At 43.6% G+C, this 20,812-nt stretch overlaps 1 protein-coding gene across 1 annotated transcript in view; it reads right to left on the reverse strand.

Moving 5' to 3' along the window:
• Insc (INSC spindle orientation adaptor protein) overlaps window positions 1–20,812 on the reverse strand; it is a 110,639-nt gene that overhangs the window by 77,883 nt on the left and 11,944 nt on the right. Inside the window, 1 exon segment of the mRNA XM_028875887.2 lies at window positions 4,196–4,296. Coding sequence (XP_028731720.1) covers window positions 4,196–4,296 — 101 coding nt within the window.

Here is a 20,812-nt window from a genome sequence, read left to right on the forward strand (position 1 = left end):
TGGTAAAATAGAGTTTGCAAAACAAAAAGGTTCATGCTCAGTGAAAGGTCACAGGTGCTGCAAATCTAATGCAACTGACCAATGGAGAAGTCACTGGATAGAGTGTGAGTTTCTTGCTGGCAGGGACCACATCCAACCAGGTCATTTCAAGTCCTCAACTGCACTGTACTATACAAGAGATGTGATCCTCAGTCAATAAGTATTTTTGCAGGAGACAAATAAACACATGACTGCTTAAGGAGTTGAGTACGTGTTTGTGTACTGCACCAAGAACACTGGAAAAACAGACTGGCTCGAGTCTCATCCAGCACAGGGGTAGAAGTCCCATCCTAGCTCTGCTATACAGCAACTCTGTCTCCTTCTCAAGCCTCAGTTTCTCCATTGGGGTACAGATTAATCAGTGCTTCCAATCAGTGCTTTACAGAAAAACTTGTCACACAGCTACTGGGAACTTCAAAACCAGAAGCCTCTAACGTGAAACTCTCTGGGCATGTCCTCAGAAAGGAAGGGCATGCCCTTCCTCTATCTGCCCTTGGTTCAGAGAGAAACTGCAAACAAAATGGAATTCATAGAATGTGATGGTTAATGTCGCCTGTCACCTGCCTGGGTCTAGAGTCTTCTAGGAGACCAACCTCTGACCATGACTGTGGGCAAGTTTCTAGATGGGGTTAACTGCTCTAGGAAGACATACCTTAAGTATAAGCAGCATCATTCCACAGACTTGGGTCCCAGGATGAAGAAAACAGAAAGCAAGCCAAGCACCATCATTTAGCCTCATCTGCTTCCTGATTATGGATACAATGCTATCAGCTTCTTCAAGTTCCTGCTAGCTGCCTTCTCTTCCATGGGCTGTACCCTCAGTCAAGGTCCTGCTAACTGTCTACAGACTGCACCCCCAGACTGAGACCTGAAATAAACCCTCCCTTCTTGAAGTTGCCTTTGTCTGGTGTCTTGTCACAGTAATGGGAAAGTAACTGATGCACAGAGTTTATTTGAGCAAAGCGTGGCTCATGCATTGGGCAGCACTCAGAAACAGAAGTCACAGGGCTGTGCTGCAGCAGCATGGGCAGTGAGCTCTTACAGGCTGAACATACACGGGAACAGAAAATCTCTCTGGCTAGTCATAATGGAAAGACTCCAATGATGGAGCAGCTGGGAGCTTCTGAATGGTGAGATTTTACTCTTTTCTGCTGAACTTCACTTTGCCTGGCTTGAAGCAGAACAGTCCCAGGCTAGTGGCTTCTGGATCAGAAAGTAGTTTTATTCTCCAAAGACAGAGCAAGGAGGACCTTAAAGTACTAGCCATTCAGACCCATGAACAACTCTGATTCCAAAGCTCCCTGTGAGCTGTCACAGAGCCAGGATTACAATTCACTTTAACCCTATACCCAGCCCTCTCCCTCCCACTAACATTGACACTCCCCCAAGGGGCCTCCCAAAAATCTATCCTGGACTTTGAACATGACCTCAAAGGCTGCTTCCCAGAGAAGCTAACCTAGGACTCTCTCATTTGCAAAATAGAGACATCAATGATTGCATAGGCCACAGTGAAAAACTCGGTGAGTAGCAACACACCATAGGAAGTGCTTGTCATGTGAGCCAATGATGTGATGGGCCCTGGTAGAGGCCAGTCCTTCAGCTAGCTGTGAGGACCATGGTACAACTCACCACTAGAGAGGCCTCCACAGCATGAAATAGTAGTTCCTGCTACTGTCTACCTACAATATAGTATCCAATTGAGCAAATTAGGCCCCTCTAATATCCTGTGAGCATGAACTAGCTTTCTCTATGAGCAACACCCAAAAACACAGCCCCAGAACATACATGAGAGAAGAGGCTCCAGACTCAGCAGTTTTATTCCCAATTATTTTCAATTAGCTTTGCAATGCTAGGCTAGGAACACGTGAAACATGCTAGGAACATGTAAAAGGAAGCATTCCTCTCCCTCTCTTAGACTCACTGACCCATCAGAAATACAACATGAGAACACTGTAATCAACCCCTTCTACAGGTCACAGCTCTTCTGCCCAATCTGAATGCCTGGAGTTCCTGAGGTGCCTGCTGAGTAAGGCAAGCTAGATTCCTATATCATGTTCATGCAATCTAAATCTTGCTTCCACTTTAAACTTCTAAGGGCACTGGAAGGCGGAGAGAGAAAAAGGAAGGCCAGTGGGTAAACAGGGAGACATGAAGGCTGCCAAGATCTGACCTTCACCCCATATCCTTTATTCAGGGGAGCCTATTCCTCTTCTGAAAGAGAAGCTAACCATCTGAGGAGTTCTTACATGCCCACAGGTTCTACCTTCCACCGTGTGTGTGTGTGTGTGTGTGTGTGTGTGTGTGTGTGTGTGTGCATGTGTGAGTACATGTGTGTATATGAGAGAGAGAGAGAGAGAGAGAGAGAGAGAGAGAGAGAGATTTATAAGAAACCACTGACATAAAATTATTCACAGTTCACAGATAAAGAAACAGAATTTTTGTTATAGCGGAGCCCAGAGTCAGGTTGAGGCAGCCTGGCCTCCTCACCACTGTCCTAAATGCGTCTCCAGCCCTAAAGTGGCCTTTGTCCCATCCTCTTAGGATCCCATTGCCAGAATCACTGCTATTCTACAGCCCAACTTAATGTCACACAGGGAAGGGGTGGGCAGCGCGGTGGCAAGCAGACTGTACCGTCTCTGATAAGACTTTCCCAATTTTCCAAGTTTAGAACACTAGACTTTGAAAGAGTCTATGCTTTCTTAGTTATTGGTAAGGTCACCCACTGGTGGGGGAGAGAATCAGAAGGGAGAATTCCAGAAGAATTCTCTAACAACACCTACACAAGTGACCCTGACATTAGCAGACATTTATTAAACAATAGTCTCTCTACATAGCTCTCTAGATATTTTGCATATATTAATCTGATTAGCCTCCCATCAACCCTGCATGGTAGGTACCCCCATTTTAAACATGAGGGGACTGGAGGACAGATGGGGCTCCAGAATTTTCATTAGCCACATGGTGAATAAGAAGTACAACCCAGCTCTAAGGCCATGTAGCCACATGACCATAGCTGACCACACTTGATCATCTCGGGACAGCTCCACCACCAGACATCCTGGCAGTCACATCTCACCATCTCTGAGTTTCATCATACAGGCTACATGCAAAGATATGATCACCTATTTTCTGCTTCTGGCTGTACAGGAAACTATAAATTACACTTCTAATGGTGTTCTATGTCCTAGGGAACATGCAAGAACTGTGTGTCAAATTCCTACACCTCCTTCTAATGATGGCTTTGGAAGATTAGACCATGCCTTCATAGAGAGTGATTAACTCTGTCCCACTAGGGAGGTTTAGCAAATAATTCATCCTTTTATTTAAAAGTATCACATTATCTTCTATGTACCTACCTACCATTCATCACCTATCTATTAACATGTCTATCTATCCATCTATACATACATACATATACACATCTATCCCAAAACCAAATGGGCAGTATGGAAATGAATATGAAGTAACTCAGCATCCCTGGCAGCTCTGGTAGGAAGTTTGGGATACAGAAAAGGTGAGAAATCCATGAAGCAAAACAAAATATGACAAAATAAAACCAAACAATACTTAACAGGCTTACGTTTCCTCTAAACAGCTCATCAAATCTCTCAAAAAATCAGAAAACAAATGGGATTGAATGAATGCTGACTGATAGGAATAAAGACAAAGTCCTTATGATGATGGAGAGTGTAAAGGAGCCAAGGCTAGCCCAGCTGTCAGAAGCCTGGAACACCAGGTTGCACAGCTCCTCTACAGCCTCAGCCTACCTGAGAGTTACCAACGATCCTGGTGCCTGAGACTAAAGAATTTCTAAGGACATGGATCTTCCATGTCAGTCAGGACAGTCCCAGGAGAGCTCATCAGGCACAGATCTGGTACTCTGGACTTGCACCCCAGCTTCTGGTTCGGACCTCCAGGGCCTGCCAAGTCAAATCTGCACTGGTAACTCTTTGTGGACTTTCCAACTGGGTGTAGGCACCTCTGATGGCCCCACATCTCTCTTCCAGACTAAATACTCTCAAACTCTTGTCCTTCATATACTGCCAATATCACGTCCCCCCCCCCATTCCACACCACTCCATTCAAGGCAACTAGTACCTCCCACGGACTAGCTCTTAGCAATCCTTTCCTGGGCAGGATAAGTGGCATGACTTACCTCTGCCCTTGCACAGGAACGGAATCCAGGTGGTGACCTCCAGGGAGTGCCATCATGTTCATCCCAATCTGCAGCAATGCCTGCCCACAGCGGTCGGGACCCTGAAGAGACAGGTCAAGATGGGCCTATCAGAGAGGAGGTACAGTCTCTTTGCCTCTCAAATCCGGGCTGAAGGAACCAAAGTAGGTGTGACAGAAGGCCTTCCAGGCCTCCTCTTCTTCTGAGCTGACTTACACTCTGATGTCCTCACACAGATAAGGCCGGACTCAGAGCTGACCTTCTTTCTAAATCCCTGGCTCACTATAACCCGCTACGATCCTTCCCCTTTGTCCTATTGCCAAATATTTACCCATTTTGGTGTGACTGACGCTAGGACACACAGGCCAGCAAATATTGTACGGACAAACGCATACTAAAAAAGCAGCCAAATGCAGTCCACTTCAGATGACATCATTTCACCTGAACAGCAAGTGGAAAGCTCAGGATGTGACCTAAGGCTCACTTTAGGCCACCGAGTCATGACAGAGTGGCTCTTAGGAAAGGTTTTCTTTCTCTCACCAGGTGAGACCCAGAAGATAATGCAAATCAACGTTGATGGGGGCAATCGTGCAGTCAGGAGAGGAGCTAGCTGCAGAACAGAGTTGGAGTGCAGAGAAACATTGTCTAGGTCCCCATCACAGACCCTCGGAATCAGCTGATCCTGTAGTCCGGCCCACCTCTACACTTCCTACATCTGAGGTCACATACAGTCTCATCAGTTAAGACAGTGGACATGAAGCCTCTGTTTGTACAGCCAAAAGCATACCCATGGGAAGAACATGGATGAGGTTAAAGACTTCTGATCCCAAAGCTGAGAGTTCGCTTGGCTTACTTTAACCTCACAGTTAACAAGCTACAGGGGCGGTCCTCATCCCTCCTAAAACTTACTGCCCAGCTGTTGATATCTCACCTCACCTCACCCCTGCCCTGCTTCGGAAAGAATTTTTTCCACATTGCCTTTTTCATTTTCTTCCTGTAGAATGGGCCTCTAATCCAAGCAGAGAGTGGATTATTACCCTTATAATAGTAATACTAGTACATGGGTAAGCATATCTTACCCAGGCAGGTCCTCACTGTAGCTCATAGGATGCAAAGTTGGGCAGGAACGTTGATTTTTTTTTGTCCCTTAGCAGCTTAAATAGCACTTTCCAGGACTGTGAAAACTAGCCAGAAGGAAGGAAATTACAGCTCAACTTGATTTCTCAATGTCTTATAACCCAAATGTGTGGTGTCCTTAGCAACAGGGTTTTACAATCTCATTCTGGTGGGCAACCAAGAGCATTGGCAACTGCCTGTAATGATGTGGGTCAGGGAGGCCCTAAAAGCCTCTAGAACATAAAGAGTATAAAGGAAAATCCAGGTTTCCCAGGGTAAAAATCTAACATGTGATGAGATGATAATAACAAAATGACATTTTTTCTTATTTCTGTCTTCATCATTGAGAAGAGGCAAATAAAAAACAATGAAGAGAGAATTGAATCCTATGGTAGATTAGAAGACCAGAAGATGGTTGGCAAGCATCAGGGCCTTTTACAGTGTAAACCAAAGGATTCTGAAATCAAGAAAGAGGCCATAGGACCCTGGAGGAAGCCTGGATCTAATTCCAGTTGAATTTGGGGACCCAGAGAAAGCACAGTACTTATGAGCAGAAACCTAGATGCATACCAATGTTTGAGTTTCTATGATAAGATTCCAGAAACATGACTTGGAGACCACAATATTCTGGCAGTGGCTTCTAACCCGTGGTCTGTGCAGCTTCAGAAAGGAGCCACAGGTGTTTCATTCACAGCTGCCCAACAGGGACAGCTGAAGTTCTTATGTATCACTAACCTATTCACAGGCTCTATTTTGAGATGTTTCATTCTCAATATGAGAGTAGGCACAGGACCCTACACGATGACCACCACACAGTCAGAAGTCTCTATGGGACCATAGCTTACACTCATGGGGATGACAAAGAGGTGAGGGAGACTATCTGGAAGACCAGGTAGTAAACACCAGGCGTTCAACCTAGATGATGCTTTTAAAGATCCCATAACAATAATGCTAACTGCTTGTATTCATGGAGCATGAACTATGTGCCAGGTGCCCTTCTAAATACTTCACACAATTAACTCATGGTATATTAATTATTATCATCTTACAGAAGAGAGAAGTATATATTAGAGACAGTGCACTAGACTCCACATTTGAGCCGAGGACAGGTGCTGAGCAGGTAAAGATGACGGGAAGCACAACTCTATTCCCTGGAGGCTATACCAAGCTCCAGCAACCTTCACTAGAAGCCCCAGCTAAAGTATTAAGTATGGCTGCTACCCTTAACAGTGTGAACTGCTAAGCATGGAGTGCTCATGGATTTTCTCCCACCAATTCTCCACCCACTTCTGATGCCTTACATCTCCAGCATCCCACTGCCCTGGGTCCCATCCATCCTCTGATCTGTAACACGAATTGCTAAACAGTCTTATTAATAAAAAAAAAAAACCAGGAGCCAGATATTAGAATGAATACTGAAAGATCAGAGAAACAGAACAATCCAGAGCCAACCTCACCTTACCAACTCCTCAACTTCCAGAGCATGAGTTCCTATTTCCTCACGCCTTATATACTTTTCTATGTCCTGCCATATTACTTCCTGGGATTAAAGGTGTGTGTCCTTCCCAAGCAAAGATACGAGATCTCAAGTGCTGGGATTAAAGGTATGTGCCACCATACCTGGCTCTGTTCCCAGTGTGGTCTTGAACTCACAGAGATCCAGATGGATCTCTGCCTCCCAAGTGATAGGATTAAGAGTATGTGACACCACAACTGGCCTCTATGTCTAATTTTGTAGCTGGCTCTGTTCTCTGATCCCCACACAAGTTTCATTGGGGTGCACAAATAAAATATCACCACACTGAGCAAAGGTTCAAATAGTTAAGACCAATCCGAAGCTACATGATCTACCAGGAAACCAAGATAGATTCAAGAGGACACCCTACTTCTTACTGTTATGAAAGAAAGAGTTTAAACGGGGTGGGGGTGATACATTCAAATCCCAACTCTACCTGATTAGCACATGACCTTGGAAAATCACCACCCCTCTGTGACAGTGGCTCCCTCAATTATACCTATTCTAGAAGCTTCTTGAGGATTAAGCACAGGCAAAAGGCTCCGATTTTGTGTTTGGATAGGTGAACAAGGGAGTATCCTTTCCTTAAGAGATGGAGTTGAGAGATGTAGAAGAGGTGAAAAGGACACATGTAGATGTAAACAGGAAAGAGGAACTCTCAATCCATTCCCCCAACCCCACCAAGTCGCTCCCTGGATTCTTGTCTGGTGCTTTCCCTCACTGTGTTTCCCTGGGCTGCATCACACCATGAGTGTATCTGTTCACAAGAACTTGAAGCCTTGAGTATCTCTGACTTAATTCGACTCAATAGATCAATTTATATGACTTAGTTCTGTGTCGAGGTCTCATTAGAAGCAGCCTTTGCTCACCTGCACTTGGCTAAGGAGACGGCCTTCTGCAGGAAGTTGAGACTATTTACAGTAAAGTATTCCATTAGAGTCGGCAGCAAAGGGCATTTCTGCTTTTGTCTAATGGGACAATCTGGGGACAGCTCACGGCACAGCTGGGATTGTTTAATCTGATGAGCCCAGTACAACTGACCACACAGGAGAGATAGTAAATACTGTGGGAAACACTCAATTCCAGAAGTAATGCGAGGAAGCTGCTGGGGGGGGGGGCTGGGGGGGAGCAGGACTATGCAGATGTGGCTCTGATCCCTCTTTCTCCAAGACTTCAGAGTGCAGAGGCTGTAAGTGATGGGAGCATCTTGCCAACCCATCATTCTAAGTCATTCCACCTTTAGAACTAAAAAATCCCTTAGAGAAGAACACTGCAAATTTGGGAAGCAAATAGGACTTTTCTAGGGCCTCTATACCTGTTTCCCATCTGCAGAATGAGAAACTTGTAATATTGTAAGCATTAAGATAACCCACAGACAAACATTGTTCCTTTGGTTTCTAACATATGCCCCTGCTTCCTACATCTGAGAAATGTCCCTATTCAATGAATTTTCATGACACAATATACAAACAGAAAAGGCCAGGCAATTTGTATGCAACCCTTTGCAGCAATAACAAATACCAACCAGTCACACAGAACAGAAACACATGACCTCAGCTTTATCAGTTGTGTGCAGAGCTTGGATTTTGAACCTAGGAGGTTCTTCCTGGAGCCTGTAGCTGCAGGAGGATCAAGTTCTCCTATACCTGGTATGCAAGTAATACTTTGAAATAGCCCTGCAATATATGTTTTTATTACAATCTTCTTCCTTAATCAGTGAATTTGTGCAGAATGCCTAGCGAGATAAAGTCTGATAGATTCTGGATGTACAGCTTGCAAATCATCCCAAACAGCTTCATTTCCCTCATTTTGCATGTTTCACTATACCCTGCCATTTCTCACTTTGACCTATGAAAGAACTCTCTGGCGGTCACCACCTATCACTTACTTCTCTCCAGGCTCATTCAACTCAAACATTTCTCAATGCAACTTTGAGAATGATCTAAAACACGTCAAATCATATCATCTCACTATTCACCCCTACCTTATCCCCACCAGCAGCGGCTTCTTACTGCTACACCAAGGCCAAACCCTCTGGGTAGCCCACCTAGCCCACACATCCATCTGACACCTGACTACAACTCTAGCCTTTCATCTGGTCCCTCTCTGCTATCCAGACACTCTGGTTGTTGTTCATTATTTTAGCATCAACGTCTCTCTTTCCCAAACACTTTCTATTCCAGGACAGCCTCACCTCCATTCTTCTCATCAAGTTATCCCTATGGTCCATCAGAGCTCTGCACAAACACTACTCCCCAGGGCAAACTTCCGCAGCCCATGGAGTCAAGCCCTTCAATGTAAGAGCTCCCTTAATGTTTCTCCTCTTACCAAACTTAACTATGGCATTAGCAACTTAGTATATCTCTCCCCTGAAGGTCCTGGGACAGGCAGAGAGGCCTTGCCTGCTCAACTCTGCCTCCTCCATACCTGACAAGTTGTCTGATACATAATGATTAATAAAGACTTGTTGACTGGCTAGATGAGATTTTGTTGAAGTAACTTCAGCTTCTTCACTGATAGACAATGGTCACCATTTCAGTATGGCCCAAGTGTTCAGAGGGGCTATGATGGTGACACAGATAAAGATACCTGTCCCTTCCAAGTTCCTGTAGTCCTCACTGTTTGGTCACACCCAAGTGAGCAGCTTCCCTTCCTACATTCAGATCTGTGTTTATCAAGCTCTTTCAGATGGACAGATGGATGAACCAATGGACAGCCAGGATACTTCATTAAAACTGTAGTAACAGGTAATCAAGAGAGATCTGGAGGACACGTGGGAGTCCAAGGTCAGCAAGTGGGGATAAAGTGCCATGGAGAGCTTCTTGGAGCATGGTCCCAACACTGAAACTCCAAAAGAGAATCTGGAGTTATTAAAAGCAGGGAAAGGAAAGGGGCTACAGGGAAGACTGAGGAGGAGAACATCCAAGTGAGTACCAGACCAGTACCACAAGCTCAGGAAGCAGGTGTTTCTGGAAGGTGGAACATGCCAGGATGTTGGAATGTGGAAGGGATATGGCTGACCTTAGAGGAGAATACTCCCCCCCCCCCCCCCCGGCACAAAAATGCAGAAAAGGGGCGGCCATTTTTGGCAGGAGAGGAGGAGGTAACATCTGTGGTAATCCTCAAAGGCACCACAGGGACTTTGTCAATTAAGGATAGGACAGTGGCATTCAGGGCCAGTGGGGCTGTCTAGGCTGTACCAGAAAAATGTAGCAAGAATTTGGGGACCCAAATACTTCTCATGAAGCTGGAGGGAGTGTGCCATACAGTAATGGAAATAAAAGACACAGGTGTATTCAGTCTCTCAGTCACCATCCTGTGGGTGGTACGAGCCCCTGCAGATGTTTGGGTAAGGAAGTGGAAAGCACGAGAGTCCTGGTAACATAAGAGAAAAAGAAAGAATAGAGAAAAGCTTTTGAGGTAACGATGAGTCCTCAACATCTGAACTCAGGGCCTCGGATCCGGGACAAGAATGGAGATGGTCATTGGAGCTGTCCCTGGGCCACTAGCTAGGTGCCTGGCATCCTGCAGCAATCAGATACTTCAAGGACTCTCATTCCCAGGGGAGTTGCAAGAAACCAAGCAAGCTGCCACCTGGCCCTGCCTGACAGACTGAGCCTCATGAAATATAGAAAGCACTGGCTCCCTGGAGAAAGCCCTGGCGGCCCCTCACAGCTGTCAGGTCACGGAGGCCAAGAAGCCGGCAGAACAGACCTCAGGACCCATAAAATGTCTTGCGGCTCTAGGCCCTGCAGGCCTGTGTGATACAGAAGAGCTTCTGCAAAGCACAGAAAAGATCCCAACCCTCTGCCCAGTGAACCGGATCTATCTACCTTCGAGACATTACCTAAAAAGCCACAAAAATTCTGTCTATGGAACTATATTATGAACTTGTCTGAGTCTGTGGTACCCAGGAATAAATAGGCCAGTCTAAGAGGCCTTTACGTCATACTCTTAGGACATTAGAACTTGTGGGGATCTCAGGACCAGCTCCTTGCCACAGTAATAGCAGCAATAATCATAAAGAGGGGAAGAGTGAGAAACACTTAATGGCTGTAAAACTGTTCTACACACTTTCCACTTAGTCTTTAAAACGTTTCCCTTAGCTAGGTCACTATGTTATCCCTGTCTTTCAGATGAGTAACAGAAGCATGGAAGAGGTTAATGTGGGCAAATGGAGAGAGAAATTCACAGGGAGGAAAATCTTGTTGCTGAAGAATGCAGCTCTGCCTGGGACATGCACACGTGTCCTGCAAACTGCTTGTCATGCCCTGGGAAATGCCAATGTGTCTTTGCCTAGGAGAGATATGTAGGAAGACCAACCAAGGCTTCCCCTTGTCTGCAGTAAAAAATCACAATTGGTGCCCAGTTGTAAATCATGGATATCTGTGCCTGCTTTTAATATTTGCTGTGGTTATCACACACAGGGAAGCAGCATACTAAGGGGAATTCAAGAGTTCTGATTGGATAGTGTCCTGTGAATGAGATAGAGCAGGTAAGTTAGCTCAGGAATGTGTATGAGTCTCTAGAGAGTCAGAGAGAGAGGGGGAGAAACACCCTGTACTGGCTAGTTTGATGTCAACTTGACACAAGCTAGAGTCATCGGAGAAGAGGATTTCTCAACTGAGAAAATGACTCCATAAGATCCAGCTATAAGGCAATTTCTTAATTAGTGATCAATGAGGGAGGGCCTAGTTCATTGTAGGAGGTGTCACGCCTGGGCTGGTCATCCTGGGTTCCAGAAGAAAGCAGGCTGAGCAAGCCATGTGGAGTAATCCAGTGAGCAGCCCCCCTCCATGCTCTCTGCATCAGCTCCTGCCTCCAGGTTCCTGCCCTCCAGGTTCCTGCCCTGCATGACTTCCTGCCCTCACTGTTTTTGATGATGAACTGTTACATGGAACTGTAGGCAAAATAAACCCTTTCTTCCCTAAGTTGTTTTGGTCATGGTGTTTCAGCACAGAAACAGTAATCCTAACTAAGACACACAGCATCAAGACATCCTTACTGGAATCCATGCTCCCAGTACCTGATTTATACAACCACTCATCTCTAAATGGCATCACCCCATCTGAGGAAACCACCACGCAGCCTCCACCAAAAGTCTTGTGTGGAATTAGGAAATGCATTGCTGCCCCCATGGTGTGTCTTGAAATACAGCCTCCCTGGTTCTGGGCCAAAGACTACCCAACTGTCCTGTGCTTGGAAGCTGCACAGGAGGCTATTGTCTCTGGCACCTGGTTGAGTTGAGTATTTTTTCTGAAGGTTATAACTGAGAAACTATGGCCAGAACTCTGATACCTGAAATGGACTATTCTCTGAAAAGGGGCCTGCCTGGGCTTTTGAGCCTCCCTACCAGAGTTCTGTGGACTAGGAATATACATTTAGGTACATTAGCCTCCCCAAGTTCATTAGTGTGTGACCTTGGACATCAAATTTCATTTTTCTATGAGATGGGATACATAAATAATTACCATGAAATGAGAATTCTGTGTATACCAGTAAGATGATATCTATATGATCAGTGAGTGCCTGGTATAGAGATCATACCATGTCTCTTCTGGTGAAAGCATAGAGTAAAGGAAGGAGCCAGAAACCATTCTGCCAACTCAATGCTGAGTATCCAATGACCTTTCCAGCCTCAAACTTTAAATGATTCCTTCTTACTTTCTAACTTTCCCTCCCTGATATAAATATTATCCAGCTGCTCAAATGTTGCTTATCTTTGATTTGCAGAAGAGAGAAACCTTCCCCACTGGGCCCAGATCCCAGGGTGTTAAAATTAACCATCACCACACTCTAAGCTAATGACTTACTGGTTGTAACTGCCACAAATAGACATAACTCTCAGATAAAGGCCATTAGAGAAAATTGAATAGCTCCAATGTGGCGAAAATTTGGATACATCCTATTTCATAAATCACACTCAGAGGTCACACTGGGCAAGCTATTTCCCTTTCTGAGTCATGATGAAGACTCAACTTGAAGGGGTCTATATACTCTAGAGAACATAGGAAGGAGAATTTACAGCATCTTATATCTTCATAAATGCAATCTTTGCTTTCTTCTCGATCCATGACATGATGATAGCACAGAAGTTATCATCCGGGACAAGCCAGGCCCCCCTGATTCTTTTCCTTCCCCAATTCTCTGCACTGGAGTTTACTAAGTAGCCTGGGGAGGGTAGAACACCAAAACCACAGAAATCCATGACTAATCTCACTTTAGCTTACTTCTCTGACCTTTGGTTTTTTTAATCTGTAAAATCAGACTAGAACCCATTCTGTGTTATGAGACTGCCCTAAGAGCATAGTGCTTACATGACACTTCAGAAGCTAATAACAACCTAAGAATCTCCTCTGACCCCAAAAGCCAGTTAATACGTTACTACATGAGAAGTGTCATGGCATCCCTCCATGTGCCCGATTTCTTACCTAGATGTCAAAGATCTGCTCTCTCCCAAAAGGCTAAAAAGCAGACTCTATTACATACATTGGAAAGAAGCAGAGGAAATTTGAATGTAAAGAAAAATCAGTACATAGAAACTGCTGTGGTTTGAAAATTCAGGTTCCTACTAAGATGCATAAAAACCTAATCCCCAATGTGAGAGCCTCAGGAGCAATGGAGTCTAGGGAGCTAAATAATTATGACAGTGAATCCCCACAAATGGATGAATACTATACATAAAAGCTCACAGAAGTGGGTTTGCTATCTTGATCTTTCCATCTTCTGCCACATGAGGACCAGTCCTTTCTGCCCACTGGAGGATGCAGCATTCAGGCATCATCTTGGAAGAAAAGCAGTGCCTCTCCAGATACAAAGCTGGTGGGTTCTTGATATTGGACTTCCTAACCTCCTATACTGTGAGCCAATACATTTCTTCCCATTATATTTACAGTCTTGGCATTTGGGGATAGCCGCATAGGACAGAAATCATGTTTTGAATTGAGCACAGACAAGCACTGCAACATTTCTGTGATCAGCAGCAGCACTAGCCCTGAAGAAACAGCTACCATCCCAGCTCACATACCATGTGGCCAAAGGATTATGGGACATTCAATCTGAATCAGAACCTTGGCTTAGCTGCAGTGGTAAAGTATTCTCACCAGCTCATTAATGAAAAGAAACCATAGACAAGATTTAACCCACTCTAAGGCTTGACTCACCCTGTGTTAATAAACAGAATAAGCCAGAGTGTGAGCAAGCACAATCATTCTCAACACACTATTGACATTTCTGTAATGTCCATATCTGAATAATCCTTTAAGTTTGGAAAAGGAGATGTCAGATAAATCTGTCTACTCAAGTTAACTATGTAGACTTCAGACATGAAGGCCAGAATCTGCAGAATGCTGCTTCAACAAGACTTGCCCCTATGTCTAGCACACCACCTGTCATAGCATCACTTGAAAGGTGTCTAAGGCAGAGTAGGAGCTCAGTCAACATGGGGGTGGGCTTGAACAAAGCCCTATCCATTCTGAGACTTTGACCCTGTCTGCAAGACAATGGATGGCTATCTCTGCTCGCACACATCCATTCATAATAACAGCTAATACTGCTACAGCCATGCAATTCTAAGATGCAGTTTGTCATATCCTAACCAAAAGAATCTTGGCTTTGTCATAGTTTACTTCTAGCCTTCTTTCCTTTTTTATGAAGCAGTAGGGTGTCTTTCATTTTATTACACCTTAAATTCAATGGAATGTGATATCTGGCACTTAACTATGTGTCAAAAACTTATCTAAGTATTCCAAATAAATAAACACATTTACACCCCCAAACATCCAAAACAATCCGTCCCACTATTATGCCAGTTTCAGAGAACTAGAATCAGAAAATTGGAAGTTTCTTAATTTATTAGCTTACATGGCTAAAAAGTTGAGTGGGGGTGAAAACAATACCTTCTCCTCCAACCCTCTACAGCATATCACTGGTTTTCAGCAGCTAACTGTTAATTGACAACAAAGCCCTTTTAGTTTATTTATTTATTTATTTATTTGTTTGTTTGTTTGTTTGTTTGTTTCAGAACTCCTTTCTTACTCAGAAAACTAACATTATATTTTTAATTCCAGTAAAATGATAGATCAGACGGTCTACAATACTCCTCCGTGAAAACTGCTTTAAATACAAAGATATTTATAAATACCAGTTACTACTCTTGTTTATGTGACAAAATGTCTCACAAAAGCAACTTAGGGAATAAAAGGGTTGGTTTGGGCTCATTGATGGATGGTGCAGCCCATCATGGTAGACAAGCACAGCTACAGGAGGAGAAGGCACATTGTGTCCACAATCGGGAAGCAGAGCGATGATTGCAAGTGCTCAGCTGCCTTTCTCCCTCTTTCCCTTTTATTTAGACCCAGAGCCCAGGCCAAAGGTTGGTGCTACCCACAATCAGGATGGGTCTTTGCCCTTCAGGTAAACCACTTTGGAAACATCATCCTAGACAAGCTCAAGGGCTTGTCTGCCAGGTGATTCTAAATCCAATGAAGTTGACAGTGAAGATCCACCACTTGATGGTCTTGAAATATATTGCTGAGCTGGCAGGAAAAGTGGAATAATCAGGATGAGGTGTCAAAGGGAGTTTTCCACTGACATGTATGAGATGGTGCATCCTTCCAGCCCTTGTTTCTTTTGTGTATAGGGAGAGAGAGATAGGGGCAAGAGAGATAGGTGCTAGGGATTCCCCAAGGTGAAGAATTGAATACAAGTCCAGAAGAGAAGAAACTCAATGCACAGAAAAATGAGAAATTAACCTTCTCTGCAAAGTGTCAGCTATAGAGGCTGAGAATTAATCACCATGGTATGACCCTCATAGAGGTTGAAGCTTGGGTTGCATCACCTATTAGAGGATTGATGATGAAGTGCAATTAGAAAATTCCATTCCAAGAAACAAAAGAGAGTTCTTGGAAACAGATTCAAGAAACAAAGGCTACAAATTATAGCCATTCAAATCCAAGAAATAACCAAGAAGAATGAAAAGATGTATTGGTGTGCTAAATGATAGAACAAAGGGAATTACCAAAATGCAGCTCAGAGGACACAGACACCTTTAAAAATGAGAAACCAAGACTATGAGTGAAGAGTAACACAGTCTAATGAGCATTTCGTCACCATTCCAAGAAAGATAAGAGAGCATATGTGCAAAGTAGCATTCAAACAGAATAGCTTCCACATCCAGAAATAACAATGAGTATCAAGCAAGATAAATATAAAAGATGCACACACCTTCCTTAAAAAATTAAAAAGACTAAAGAACACCCAAGACACAGGGGATTTTGGAAATATCCAAAGGTAAGTGGATTTCATGGCACAGTGGTTAGTATGCTGGAAGTATCCAGAGAGAAAGAGTGAACAGAACTGCTAAGTGTCATCAAGACAGAAGACAACCGGAAATCACCTGGCTGGGGAAGATGTCCTGGAGTTCTGTATCCAGAGGAAAGTGGATGATGTCAGGTCATCTCAGAAAAGTGAAAGTCTCTCAAGGAAGAGAAAGAATGCTGAAGGCATTCAGAAGGAAGAGAATGCTACATGGGAAGGTGGAGACACAAAAGTGAATGATTACTCTGCCTGGCTGACACTGTGAATAAGCCAAACAAGCACTGACTGTAAGAACAAATATAATAATCAATCTGTGAGGTAAGGGGAAACTAAGGTTAAAATATTGTACATGAATTCAGAAAGGAATGATTAAAGTGCCTTAATTTTCTTCTAGTTGCAGACAGAAGGAAAATAATTATGTGAATCAACTTTAAATTTGTGACTTTTTGTCATTTCTATAATACAGAGGAAACTAAGTAAAAGAAGAGACATAGAAATTTAAATATGTAGAAAGGAAAACAAACCAGTAATGAAGAAAAACTCAGTCCAAAAGAAGAAATGAGCTGGACCTGGTGGCTCACAACTGTAATCCCAATCCCCAAGAGCCAGAGGCAAGACAATCCCTCAAAAGTTTTTCCAACCTGGACAACACAGTCACACAAAAAAGCAGGGGTGAGGGAATGACAGAGAAAGACATCATATGTCAAGCTCTAGCCTCCACATGTGTGTACAGAGCATATGAACCTACATACACACATATGCCACATGTAATTAAAAAAAAATAAAGAAGAGCACAAGAATGAAGACATATAGAGTAACCCCATATATAACACAAAAGAAAATATGCTAACTTAAACAACAAAATCCAACATCCAAAATCCAAAATTAGTAGGCAGGCTAATATAATCTGGCCATATCGGATTTAGTTTAAAAATATGTAATTAGTTTAACATTATAATAAAACTCACCATACTAACAAAGTAGAAAAATCATGACTATTATCAATAGCCAAAGAAAAATAATTTGATAAAATTCAATAGTAGCTTAGGGAAAAAAACTTTGATCAAACTAGGAAAAGGAACTTTCTTCAGTGGGCATCTATGTGAAAACAGTATCACAAAAACTATGCTTAACGACCTGTTGAAAGCAGGTTCTCTGAGAGCAGATTCCCAATTTTCACCACTTCGATTAATTATTACATCAGAAATCTGATCCAGGATAAGAAGAAATGTCAGAATGAAAACTGTTGTTAAGTAGCACACTGCCACAGAGGAAATAAAGGTTAAAACCCACCTCTGCTTTGTTCACAAAGTCACACACCTGCACATATGTCAACCTGTGATTCCCTGGCCAAATCTCTTGAGTCTATGCATCTGTGTCCACCCAGACATCTGTGTCCACCCTTACCTGTACCTCTTTCTAGTTCTTCTGAGAATGCAATCTGAGTTCGCAACTCATTGTCCATGTATAAAACCCAACAGTGTCTCTACATAAATTATTCCTAAGCTATAAAGGAACTTAGAAAGTTGTTGACAAATAAATATACAAAATTGAGTAGTCCCAATCACCAGCATATGAAGGAGGGGGAGGAGGAAGAAGGGACAGAGGAAGGAAGACCTTTAACAAGAGCAATAAAACACAGAAGGATCATGAAAATGATTCTTCTGTGGAAGCCCTTAATTGAGAAAATTGTAAAACATTATTAAAAAGATATGAAGAAATGCCAAGATAAATCAAGATCATTCAGATATCTGAAATAGCATGAGAATGAAAATGATGAGAAGTGTCAGTCCACCATTAAAAGCTCTATTGCATAGATTCAGTGGAATTCCGATTAAATCTCAACAGCATTTTTCCTTAGAATTTGACAATCTGAATCTGAAATGCATATCCAAGATATATTGAAAATGGGGCACTTTTTCTATTGGGTAAGATTTTTTTTAACTAACAAATACAAAGGAATATTGATTTTGGAATGCACTTAGGAAGTTAAAAAATAGTCCAAATATTTCCCCAAAGAATATTAAAACTTGATCAGTAACAGCAACAAGGAGACAGAGGGTGATGGATTCAGACCTCACACATCTCCCAACCACAAGCAGAAAGAGAACAGAACTGGGGAGACAGAGGGAGTCCACTGTTGCTCCTGCCTGCCTTCACACTGCTGCTCCTGAACATCACCCTTGCTCCAGAGCAGAGATGTAGCTGGCCTGGGTCAGAGAAACAGAGTCAGAGGACTGCTTTGGGAGCCTATTCTACAGTCATAAGAAAGGAGCCCAGCTGGGCGGTTGTGGCGCACGCCTTTAATCCCAGCACTTGGGAGGCAGAGGCAGGAGGATCTCTGTGAGTTCGAGGCCAGCCTGGTCTACAAAGCAAGTTCCCGGAAAGGCACAAAGCTACACAGAGAAACCCTGTCTAAAAAAAACCAAAAAAAAAAACCAAAAGAAAAAAAGAGAGCTCAGTTCCAGCACCAAGAATATGACAAGTCTTATAGACTGTTCTTTAAAAAGTGGATTTCTGGTCCTTAAGACATCAGCAGAACAAATAAGAAGGCCTGTGCAGTCCCCAGACATGAAGCCTTAGGGTAGGCTAAGCATTGGACCTCAGCCCTACCTTTGCACACACACATTCCAAGTGCCTGTTGGAAGCTATGGGTCTCCCTGTGCTGCTCTCCCTCTGAGTGGGAAGGGTTTCTCTTGTAGTAGTACCAGGCACAGCGGAAGTCGCTGTACCACTCAAGTTCATGTCTAGTGAGATGTTGTAACTGGCTGTGAGCGAAAACTGCCAGAAACGGTTCTTGAAGAAAGTCACATGAAAGAATAAAGTCCCATCCACAGGTGGGTCTTCTGGTCAACCATCTCTGAGAGCAGACTCCTGCCCACCTTAGTGAATGTTGAGTGAGAAAATACAGCATCCTTTCTGCTTCAAGCCCCAATTTTATGCTAAATATGAAGATGGATGAATTGTCCTTCTCATAAGATTTCCTTTTCCACTGGCAGAGATATGCATATGCATAATCAAGTAAAGCACAGTAATTGCTGGAGCATGAGTTCAATGAGATGCCTAGCTTTCTTTTGCCATGGGTGAGCACTGTATATGCAGACATCCTGGCGGGAATGTAGATTCTCTAAAGAAAGTCTTGTGATGCTTCCTTTGGCTATCAGATTACTGAAACAACTGTCTCCAAAAGATTGGAATTTTCCCCAGAACTTGGAGAAGGAAGAGCTGAAACTTGGTGCTGGACAGGGGAGGGTTTCTCCAGAAAAAAAATGTACACAATGCTGACAACTTCTCATTCCACTTTGCAGGAGAGACTGGAGTGAGACAACGAAAATGGGCAGGACCACACCTTGACCAGGACTAATTAGTTACGCATACCTCATATCTGTGGTGATATTGTGCTCCCCAAAATATTGTGCACCCTAATAAACTTATCTGGGGTCAGAGAACAGAACAGCCACTAGATACAGAGGCCAGAAAATGGTGGCACATACACCTTTAATCCTAGCATTCTGAAGGCAGAGATTCTTCCAGATCTCTATGAGTTCAAAGCCACACTGGAAACAGCCAGGCATAGTGACATACACCTTTAATCCCAGGAAGTGATGGCAGGAAGCAGAAAGGTATATAAGGTGTAAAAACCAGGAACTAGAGCCTGGTTAAGCTTTTAGGCTTTTGAGCAGCAGTTCAGCTGAGATCCATTTGGATGGGGACTCAGAGGCTTCCAGGCTGAGGAAACAGGATCAGCTGAGAAACTGATAAGGTGAGGAAGCTGCGGCTGTTTCTGTTTCTCTGATGTTTCAACATTCACCCCAATACCTGGCTCCAAGTTTGATTTTGTTAATAAGACCTTTTAAGATTCCTGCTACATGTACCTTCTGTTTAAATCTAAACCTTATGTCAGGACCCTGAAGATAGGCTCGAGAGGTCATTGGTCCTCTCTATTTGTCCTTCTTCCCAATATGACCACACTGGGCAATTTCCTTTCTCTTCTTTTTATTGTTATTTGTCTCATTAATTGAAGCCTCTTTGAGGATAAATGGAAGTGCCTAGATTGTTAGTGCTGCCAGGGCCCAGACTGCAGCCTTAACAACCCCCATAAAATATACGGCAGATGGCCATGTATGCCTTTTCTCTAGGCCTCCAATTTCCCATCCGTAAGAGGAGAGGGCTGGGTCTGATGAGTGCCTGCTTCAGATCTAATATTTCTACAGCCTAATGGCCTCCTTCCCTAGACGCTTGTGAAAATGACTCACTACCGGAAACTAGACCCCAGTCTTTCTCCTACAACTTACTCTGCCCCAAACCCAGGCCACTCTGTGGTCTTTGTTCAAAGATGGCTTCAAGTGACAAAAGACATCAGGATTTATCCAAATGATGGATGCTCGTTTCCCTTGCTGACTGTAATAGCCACATCACTCTATATCCAGCTACTGTACCTCTAGGGTACCACATTCCTGCTGCCTCTACTCCCAGGGTTCTCACCCAAGGCTGTTCCATTCTCAGAGGTTCCCAGCCCCGGCCTATCCTGCTTGTGCTAATGTCAGGCTCAATCTCTTCAAATACAGTTCTCACTGTAAAAGCCTCCTGGAAACCTTCTGTACTTCCCTCAGCCCCGTGTCTCCCTGCAGATCTCAGTTCTGCATCCT

This window comes from Peromyscus leucopus, chromosome 1 (genome assembly GCF_004664715.2).
Source record: "Peromyscus leucopus breed LL Stock chromosome 1, UCI_PerLeu_2.1, whole genome shotgun sequence".
In the NCBI taxonomy this organism is placed as follows: Eukaryota; Metazoa; Chordata; class Mammalia; order Rodentia; family Cricetidae; genus Peromyscus; species Peromyscus leucopus.